The following is a 10,195-nucleotide window of genomic DNA, read 5'->3' as shown; positions in this document are numbered from 1 at the left end:
GAGGCATAACATGGAGAAAAGGGGATGGATGATTCATCCCAAAAGTTATTTATTGAACTTTTAAGCTCATCTTAAGTTGTACTAATAAAATGAAAGCCAGTCTATGTGGTTTTTAAATCTTAAAAGAGAAAAAAAATTACATTATTTCATAGGGTCTCCTGTTCTGGTTCTGCAAATAGGAAAAATCATAACGCTCACCAATCAAATCAAACAACTGGCCGTTTTATTAAGTATCAGTGGAAAGGTGAAACATGTATCTTAAAAATATATCAAAGCAACAAAATGTTCTTCACTACAGTTTTCTATAAAACACATCACACAAAATAGTCTTTCTAAATCAGGTTCATGAAAAAAGACTGTTAAAAGGATTAGCAATGTCTTATAGGGCTGGGCAATATCATATGGCTCATGATGTGTTGCTTGAATTTGGGGCAGTATAAAATGTGGTAAACTGCAGAGTAACTGCACATGTTCTGCAGTCAAACCAATAATGAAAGAAAAAGGAAAGGAGTGGAAGAACTCGTAATAACTATTCATGGATTTCAGCTTCTTGTTATATGCAACCTTTTTAGGTTATTTTCCCATATATATTTTGTTTTAAATTGCTAATTGCTATAGCAACTGTCCTACATTTTCATCATTTCTAAAACCCTTGGCTATCCAGAAACAAGCCAGTATTTTGTCAGTTATACCAACAATTATTAGTTATTGTTATTATTATTGTAAATATTCCTGTTTACACCATGATATACATTTATGCTCATATTGCCCAGCCCTGGTGTCTTTCCCTGAAAATGTAAAACCGAATTTACCAGTCACTGATAAGTAAATACAATTAATTTAGTAAAATACAGTGCACTCCTGTATTTGAAATGTACATTGGTAAATTTGTGCACAGTGAATTATTTTACTTTCCATGGCACACTGCATGGAAAATTAAACAGGTCTATTCACAAAAATACATTATGTCTATACACACCAAAAATTAAAAAAAAATATAAAATACAGACAAACGTAAAGCAACCAATGTAAATTACACATAAGGAAAAACACATAGGTGAACAGATAATTTAACAGCATGATCTGTTTGAAATAACCAAGGTGAGGTTTTAAAAGAAAGTGTTGCATGACAAAAGCAAGTTCGTGTTTGTTTACAACAGTAGAGTACACATTGTAAAATACAGAAAAAACAAGTCTCTAAATAGCTCAGTGACACTCAAACATTATTATCCCTGAGAACTAATTTGGTTGGTACTCAGTACACTTTAATTTATGACAGCAACAGTCTGTCAAGCTTAAATAAGAGTATGTTGGCTTGATTAAAATCTTCTGATTGAGGAGACAGACAAGTTGTGAGAGTACAGGTTTAACTTTGTACCTGCCAAACATGTGAAACAATAAACTGTCTATATAATGTGAATTTTGTCTCATTATAATAAAATTATTTATCAAAATGTTAAGTACAAAATACAGGGGAAACACAACACCGTGGCTTGGCTTATTTGCAAACCTGATTTTAAATGTAGATTTCAAGGTAGAAAAAAATATTTTTGTGCATATTATTTCCTTACATAATTCTTCTGGTCCCTCAGTGATGCCTCTTCATCACATTAAAGGTTATCCATTTAAGAATCTTCCTGGTCCGTCTCATCAGAGCCTGAGAGTGACACAAATGACATTTAAAAATAGTGTTACACACCAGTATTCATTTGAATGTGTATTTTTGTCAGGTCTTACCATCAATTACTATTTCCCCAGCTTCATCCTCCTCCTCTGCTGGACTCTCATCTATGGAAGACATTCTTTGGTTTAGTCAAGTCATTTTATTTTGTGCACAAATAAATATGACTAAAGGTCTAAACTCTTGGGTAATGCCTTAAAAATTGTTCTGATCACACAATTTCTCAACCATAGATTTTATTAAAAAACATAACTCCATTTGAATATTTTACATATGCAAAATATAGAAAGTAAAAACTACAGCTCATACAGTTTGGTTTATGAAGAGCATGAGCAGAAATAAGGTTTACCCTTGGAAGTGTTTCATACCTGCGCCTGGGTTCATGCCTTCATCCTGTTCCTCATGCTCCTCCTCCTCTCCTTCCTCCTCTTCTTCCTCCTCCCCTTCCTCTTCCTCCTCTCTGTCCTCTCCTTGGCTGCTCTGGTCTCCTTCTGCCTCACTGCCCTCTGCTCCAGCCTCATCGTCAGAGTCGGAGATCACCACACACTCATCTCCATCATCCTTTCCGTTGCCGGCGGCTCTGGTCCCACTGGCACTACTGCACAACAAATATTCACCATTTACTCCTATTTATCCCATTGACAATAACTGTACTCTGAACGATTATTGTCATACCACCAGTATCCCTGACTCACACTGATACATAAATTAAATGCATAAAACCGACTGCTTGTAAAATAAAGTAAAATATCAAAATCAATGTACTATACAATATTTAGCAGTTTTGCCTAATTAGCATTAGTCAGTGACACACAAGTTTGTCTTTACTCTGCAGCAGTTGTTCATTATGAAAAGTGATGAAATCTTTAGAAAAAGGCATCAAGTTAAGAGTACCCTTGAACTGGGCTCCAGGGAGTCGAACACAATGACTTTAATAAAACTTGTGGTATGAATTCAAAGTGGTCCAATTTATAGAAAAAACTACCAGGAAACTGTCAATGTCTAAATGTCCAATAAATCTAAACTAAGTAAATCTACTATTCTTAGATGTATGGTGTTGTGAGCAAACATTGATTAAACATTTGTCATACCTTCCATTTTCCCTGGGCTCCCACAGCGGTGTGAGGTAGTATCTGAGTGGGTCTCTGAACAAGTCATCCTTCAGAATCTAAAAACACAATATTATAAATATTTAAATTGAATGAGCTTTTCAAAACCAGATAGGGTTTGTCTAACCTGTGCTACATCATCTTGTGCTGGGTTGCCGTGGTCACTAAACCAGTTAAAAAACGTCTGGTAGACTCCACGTCCAGTTTTCTTGGGCTCGCTGTGGGTAGTCAGGTTATGCCCGCGATGCCACAGAATGGGGTTAGAGTACGACATGGGAGATCCTGAATCATACAAGGGTGTAATTAATGCTATATTTGGCACATTAAAAGCTGTGTGTAGCTTTACAAATGTTTAAAGCTACAGTGATATATTTTACCTCCCATTCCAAGGTGAAGCTCCTTCATGATTATATTGTTCTGGAAATATGGATTTCTCCTGAAGTGAAATCGAATCCTATATCCCAACTTGTTATTTTTGAATGTTTCAATCTTGAAAAGATAAACATAAAATTAATAGATTGTCTGGTAAAAGGAGCACTGTACAACTTTATGGTGAAAGATACCAGCTTGTCCCTATGGAGATACTATTGGGTTCTCTGAAATGTTCTACAATACATTTGACATTAAACGCATTTGTCTCCATGGAGACAGATGCGTTTCACAGAACATTATCACAGCAAGTTACAGATCAGCAAAAAGCGCTGGACAGGCAAGCCCACTCAGCACAAGAGTGCATGTATGTTAAGCAATATAATTTTAATTACATATTGCACTTTTAAATAACACTTATATATGAAGAACCCTTACCTCTAAGTCAGTCATGTAGCTCAAAGCATCTTCATCAGTTTCATCAATGTGAGCAGATAAATGCGGGTGATTCAATAACTGACACATCAGTCAAAGAAAACAAAACAAAACACTGCATTTAACAAAGAACAAAAATTGTGATCTGCTTATGTTGTAGTTTAACACTAACTACCAGAAAACGTACAGTACGTCTTCTTTAAATTAGGATCTTATGAGAGTGAAAGGATACAGCCGTGACCCAAAAGCCAGGGATGGTTTTGGCAATAGAGCTGCGCTGGTCTAGATGTGGGCGTCTAAGGCGATTTATCTTGATATCTAAGCGCTGATGAAGTTTAGCGCTCTTCTTCTCTAAAGCCTCCAACTTCATTTGAACCTGAGCCAAAAGAGTCACCGACTGCCTCATCTCTGGAGCCATCTTCACTGACACTATGGCGCACTCTCCATCATCGTTCTCTTCATTTTCAGAAGCAAAAGATGAGCTCTGAGTGGAGGAAGACCCGGGCACGGATTCCTCCTCCTCCTCCTCCTCAGCCTCTCCTTCATCCTCCTCATCCTCTTTGCCGCTGCTGTGCATGGATGTGGAGCTGTCTGCTGCTGCTGCCTGGGTTTTGGTGTTCACACGCAGTTTAGACTTGTTTAACTGTTTCCCATGTTTGTCTTTTTCAGAGGAGCATGTTGCCTCCTGGCTCTCCTCCCCGTCTCTCCCTGTGAGACTGGCCAGTGCCTCTGCAGCGGCTATGGCTGCAGACTCGAGCTGATGCAGAGGAGTTGGAGGCTTCTCTTGTTCTCGCTCTTCCTGTGCACCTGAGCTCTCTGGTTTATCACAGTTTTTGACATCCTGCCCATCTGCATTGACATTAGGAACTGTCTGTGAACTAGTGGCATCTGCACTCTCAGAACCACTCTCTACAACCTCTCTCTCACTAGACACACTTCCTTCCGCATCTTTACAGTCCGACTCAATGTTTTTGCCATTTTCCGTGGTTACCTTCGTCTCGGCCAATTCGTCGCTTACTTTACGGGTCTTGTTTGGCACAGGGTCACCCTCATCTCGCTTCGGTGATGGACAGCGTTTCCTTGAGGCAGAGTCAGCAGACGCTTTGCAGTCGGTCACTTCACTCATGCTAACGACTCAGCTAACAAGCTATGTAGCTTGCAAGCTTTTCTACTCAAAGTAACGCAAATTGCTTGTTTGCAGTCTCAAACCAGCAAAACCACTCCAAATATTACTTTACGTAAACAAAACTCTTACAATAGGTTAACCAGGAAGAGCTTGCATTTCTCCGCGGCCCTGCGTAATGTCAAAGACTAGCAACCCAATGCTAAACCCTAATGCTAAAATAGCTTACGTCTCCCAAAGCGAGCGTGTGTCTCTGAAGTCGCACCCAGTCATAACTGCTCTCAAAAATGTCCATAAACAGACGTGTGGTTTAAACCTTTCACTGCTTTGTAGCCCTGAGATATCAACACTGTGTATAGCTATAATGTATTAGCTATAGTAGCTCACTGTTCGTGAAACGGAATGAAAGAAAAACAATCCTCCGATTGGCTAAACGCGACGCGCTAAAAACCTTATGACCAATCCACTGCGACTCAGTGTTTACTGCGCGCTCTGCTCCTAGTGCGTTGACGCGAGATTAGGATCTAATCCTAAAATAGCCTAGAGCAGATAATAAATAACTGTTAGTCGCATGTGGTATAACAACAATTGAAATAAGTATGGCTATAGTTTATCATTTTTTAATATATGATAACGGTATGCCTATATAGGACTACATCAATCAATCATTTGAGACAGAGAGAGAGAACGATAGGCCTACCTATTGATACTGTGGTCAAATGCTGTGTAGGTTGTAGGCTACTAGAACGATTAGCAAGTTCAAAAATTACAGAAGCCACGTGAGTATTTTATAACAAAACTACTTAATGTGGCTGCTTGCCCGTCTAAAATAAAAGGTTTAAATTATTAGGTCTCATGGGAGGCTGTTGTGTGCTACCGTGCTACTCATTTCCAGATAGGTATGTGCCTGACCCCAGAGTTGTTTCCAGCCCGAACCAAACCGAACACGGGGGAGTCACAGGATTATACCAAAGACAAATGTGGGACAGGAGTCTGGTAGGTCAGTGCTAAAATTAGGCTGCTCGTTTCACCACTGAAGCCAATTTGCGGGGTACAAACTAATCTGAATTGGGGGATACACCCACAGGCTCACATTTTGTCAAGGACAATCAAGCCCATTACGCGTAAAGGCTGTGCGTAACGCTTGCTAGGTCGGATTTTTGAAGACGCCATAGAACGTGTAAGCTGCCACTGAAATGTCTTTTTTAACCATACCAAGTCAGGAAAATCTATTTACCACCATTAAAGGTGGGAGATCCTCAGATGGACCAGAGAGATTCCGCACAGTGGACGCAGATGAAGATGACGAAGATGATGAAGATGACACCGACGTGCGCCTCATCCCGCGGTGCTCCCCGATTCCCCGCAGGAGAGGCTCGTCCATCGCAGACGAAACAGCGGAGTACATGCGCATCCAACTGGCCCTGTCTGGAGGGAAAAGAGTATCCTTTGCAGACACCACAGGCGGTGACCTTGTAGATGTGAAAGAATTTACGGCTTTTGACTCAGATGACGAGGACAGTGCTAAATGGGAGGAAGAGGAGGCAAAGTACAGACAATCACAACAAGTTCCAGTGTATCATGTGCACCCAGAGTTCAGTGTTCTCAGTGGTAATGACTTACTACAGGCAGTGCGCACTAACAAAGTGGAGGTAGAGAACATCTCACCAGTAGAAAATGACCCCCTTGCCTTTTGTGGAGAAATCAGAGTTTTTAATATTTCCTTCAACAAAGCAGTGTACATCAGGTGCACCATGGATCACTGGGCCTCCTACTATGACCACCCTGCAGAGTATGTACAGGGCTCTAATGATGGAGACACTGATAAGTTCTGCTTTAAATTGTGTTTTGCATCACCCTACACCACACATGGATCTCGCATGGAATTTGTGGTTCGTTACGAAACCTCTGAGGGAGACTACTGGGCCAATAACTCCAAGATGAACTATGTGGTGACACTTCTCTTGTCCTATGAAAACAAATCCTCTGAAAAAGAGATTGACATGAGAGATGTAAGAAGTATCCTGAAGCCACCAAAAATGTACAGGTATAAATCCCATTTATGAGTTTATGTCTTGTCTGAAACCCAAAGTGTCTTAGTCTTAAGTTTGTATTGCATACTGTATGAGCTTTAGGCCATGTTTATTCAGGATCTGATCACAAAAGCTTCTGTCTTATGGGTATTCAGCTTAGTTTGAGCTTTTGCCTGGAGACTGCTTTCAGTGCTGCAACTACCCAAGTCACAAATGAAGGAGAGGGGAAAAAAAGTCAACACCTGTTGTGTGACGAAAGAACATGGGTTATGGGCAGTAATGTTTAATGTTGTTTATGACTTATGACTGTGGATGATCTTTGATATGTTAGACAGGAGACAGTTTTGGAGGGTGCCCCTTTTAGAGTGCCAATCATCTGCCTGTGTGAGTCTGATCAAAACATGGAAAGGGCAGGTGTCATTTTCAGCGGTGGCATTTCCCTGCAGTAAAATCTACCTCTGACCTTTATCACAGACTGGATAGACATGTTAGCCTTTAGACACATTCAAATAAAGCATACACTTATAATTCAACTGAAACCGTATTGTGGAAGGAAAATGGGTAAACACTGGGTTATTGCATCTTAAACTACAGACTATGCATCTGTGTGTATATGTGTCTATTAAAATTAATGTTTATTCTCAAAATTAATTTATATTACAAGAGGACACTTTATTATCGGCATTAAAACGTCTTGGTCAGATTCAATTACCAAATGTAAATCTTAATTTTCAACTTAAGTGGTCAAAAAATATGGTCCTAAATATGGCACTTACTGTTTTTCAGTATTTCCCATTAAGAGAAGAGACTATGGTGCCCCTTATAGTTTACATTTTGCCCCTATAGTCTAAAATGCATTGATATTAAAATTGTACTTGCTTGTTGTAGCATCATAAATATATAGAAGCAACTTAATGTCATCTTTAATCAATAATGAATTAAAAAATAACTGGCATATTAATAAAATCTATGAAATACAATTATTAAGGATTGCCTGAGCCATCAATATTGGTATGAACCTGTGGGACATGCTGATTCTTCCTTTGATGTATTTTGTTTTAAAAATCTATTTAAATTTTTTACTTTCTTTCAGGACAGAGATAAATTTCGAAATGGAGGATGAGCCAAACAAGATAGAAGGTTAAGTATTTGCAAATGTTTGAGCTTATGTGTATTTTGCATTAAAATGTACAGCACTACATATAACATTAAATCTAATCATGGTATAAATACAATACGCAAATGCATACTTTCAGGAGAAGAAGAGGATTCCACTAGATCTGGTTTTGTTCGACCTGCAGCCATTTGTCCTGTAATCTTCCAGCCAGACCTTGATGTAGAGGTAAAGACCAACAATTTGCTTTAGAAATTATAAAAATGTCTTAATAATTTTAACTTAAAGAGGTTTTATATTGAAGGGCCTATATTACAATGTTTTCTGATCTATGTTAATAATGTTGTTTCTTCATCAAAACATACCTGGAGTATTGTTTCATTCACATATGTTTAACACACCTGCATTTTTAGACTGTGTTCTTCTCTTAAATGAAAAAGACTCCACCACTGTGTTTTTAAAATCCATACACCTTCACTAGAATCATTTGGATGATTTCAACCCTGGAACTGCCCATGTCAGCTGAATCAAAGGTACAAGGTAGCTCTTAACTTAAAAACTAGCACTACATGACATCACAAGGTGGAACAGAGCATTTTGAGCTTTGGCGATGTAGACAAACTCATAATAAAGGGTTACTGAAGCATGTGCAAATGAAACTAAACACAACTCCAGGTATGTTTTTGTTGAGGTAACAAAATTATAACATGGCTTAAAACTCACAAGAGTCAGTTTTGTGTAATATAGGACCTTTAAGTAAACAATAAGCTGCATGTTTACATCCCCATTATACAGATGAAACCAAGCTAAATTCTCTCTTCCATCTGCAGGTTGTGTGTCTAATAAAGCTTAACTTTTCACTGTTAAAAGCTTGTTTTGTTCACAGCTCATTGAAGCTTCAGCAACAACTTAGGTAATGTCTAGCACCATAGCACTCTACAATGCATTGTGTAAGTCATTTTCAGCACATGTAACCTTCTTATCCTCTGTTCACCTCACACCTATGAACGCTTGAGTTTTTCTTTATTAATAGCCACATGCACATCTATGTCACTGTCAGTATGCAGTCTAACCAATGTCATGTCATAAAGAAACTAACAGAGAGTAGAAAGTATGTAATGTAATTCATTAGAGATTCAAAGATTAATTGGAATAATAATTATGACTAATTGACTGCTAAAACACTTGTCCATTTTAATAATTGTTATTTGTAGTATACACTCTGAGAAGCATTTTATATATAATTTATATAAAGACAGCAACAGCAGTTCTAAATCAAAATGTTAAAAATAATTCAACTGTTATTTTAATGAATATCCATTTTATTTGTATTTATTCTCCATCTGAGAATGTGTTCAATCAGCATAATCCACTTTTATCTGATTGAAAATGTATTTTTTTAAATCTCAATAACCAATAGAAATAATGACTTTGGATGAATAAAGTTATCTGATTATCATTTTTTACAAAAATATTTAATTTGCTGAAATAATGGTTAGTTCCAGTGCATTTGTAAGACCTCAGTCTAGTTATTGTGCTAATTAGCTGTTGTGGCTTTGAAAGTTTCGAACGGTTTGAAAACAATTTTACAAATCACCCAGTAATTTTCATTCTGTTTCTGTTCTCATTTGCATATTTCTGTTTTGAGATGTCAGCATGGGATCCATTTTGTAGAAAAGCATAATTCGTTCATTGCCAAATGCTTTTCTCTTTTTGTGTGCACACTGTTAATGTCTTCTTTTGCCTTCATGCTCTGTGGCTGTCACTGTCCTTTTACTTAACCAGATTGCTCTTTACCCATCTCCCACTGTCCCACCCGATGGAAAACTTCTATCTGTTGATGGGGCACAATCCACTCACTGTGAAACTGCACAATCACTGTGTGCTTCCTCTTCTATCCTCCATCAGACATGTTTACCCAATGTCCGCCAGGCCAGTAAAGTATTCCCACCAAATGACTCTAAGCAGCCAGAAATCAGCCCACCCACCACCTGCCCCCCTGTACCACAAGTCCACGAGTCCTCTGAGTCCATACAGAGTTCAGAGTGGTCCCAGCCTGAAGAGGAGGGACCTGGTCCATGTGTGTTAGTGACATGGGACAGGCCTGCTCCTGTCCTCTCTGCTGCTCTAGCCTCAGATCTGTGTGGAGAAGAGCACCTCCACTGTAGCAGCCACTCCTCTTCACAGGCCGAAGCTCAGAGTCAAACCTCAGGAGGTGAAAGTGGAGCGCTCTTTAAGCGGCAGGACTCTGACTGTGTGGACGTCACTGAGCTATGCCCTGGCTCTGAAACCGCCATGGCCTGTAGAACAGCCTCTGATCTGCTCTCAGAC

The 10,195-nt window shown here is 38.9% G+C and overlaps 2 protein-coding genes across 6 annotated transcripts; one reads left to right on the top strand and one right to left on the bottom strand.

Moving 5' to 3' along the window:
* Positions 1 to 201: 201 nt before the first annotated feature.
* tspy (testis specific protein Y-linked) lies at positions 202 to 5,125 on the bottom strand. The gene is made up of 8 exons (XM_020929836.2): positions 3,827 to 5,125; positions 3,598 to 3,675; positions 3,168 to 3,279; positions 2,918 to 3,072; positions 2,773 to 2,849; positions 2,050 to 2,279; positions 1,738 to 1,788; positions 202 to 1,657 (listed from the first exon to the last, which is right to left on the bottom strand). The coding sequence occupies exons 1-8, from the start codon at positions 4,718 to 4,720 to the stop codon at positions 1,626 to 1,628; spliced, it is 1,629 nt and encodes a 542-aa protein (XP_020785495.1). The 5' UTR covers positions 4,721 to 5,125; the 3' UTR covers positions 202 to 1,625.
* A 174-nt stretch (positions 5,126 to 5,299) lies between these two features.
* LOC129412377 (protein phosphatase 1 regulatory subunit 3A-like) lies at positions 5,300 to 9,877 on the top strand. 5 transcript variants are annotated; one of them, XM_055166074.1, is made up of 5 exons: positions 5,300 to 6,764; positions 7,844 to 7,890; positions 8,007 to 8,092; positions 8,751 to 8,777; positions 9,773 to 9,877. In XM_055166074.1, exons 1-4 carry the CDS (start codon positions 5,914 to 5,916, stop codon positions 8,775 to 8,777), a joined length of 1,011 nt encoding a protein of 336 aa, XP_055022049.1. In that variant the 5' UTR covers positions 5,300 to 5,913; the 3' UTR covers positions 9,773 to 9,877. The 5 variants fall into 5 exon arrangements, with proteins under 5 accessions (XP_055022049.1, XP_055022047.1, XP_055022048.1 ...); XM_055166072.1 differs by lacking the exon at positions 9,773 to 9,877 and adding an exon at positions 9,650 to 9,771; XM_055166073.1 differs by lacking the exon at positions 9,773 to 9,877 and adding an exon at positions 9,650 to 9,736 and having other exon boundaries at positions 8,751 to 8,814.
* The last annotated feature ends 318 nt before the right edge of the window (positions 9,878 to 10,195 follow it).

Source organism: Boleophthalmus pectinirostris, unplaced genomic scaffold (genome assembly GCF_026225935.1).
Source record: "Boleophthalmus pectinirostris isolate CB_2022bp ecotype Guang Dong unplaced genomic scaffold, ASM2622593v1 HiC_scaffold_8, whole genome shotgun sequence".
NCBI classification, from domain to species: Eukaryota; Metazoa; Chordata; class Actinopteri; order Gobiiformes; family Gobiidae; genus Boleophthalmus; species Boleophthalmus pectinirostris.
The sequence above is the reverse complement of the archived record's forward strand: the minus strand, read 5'-3'. Positions and strand labels throughout refer to the sequence as shown.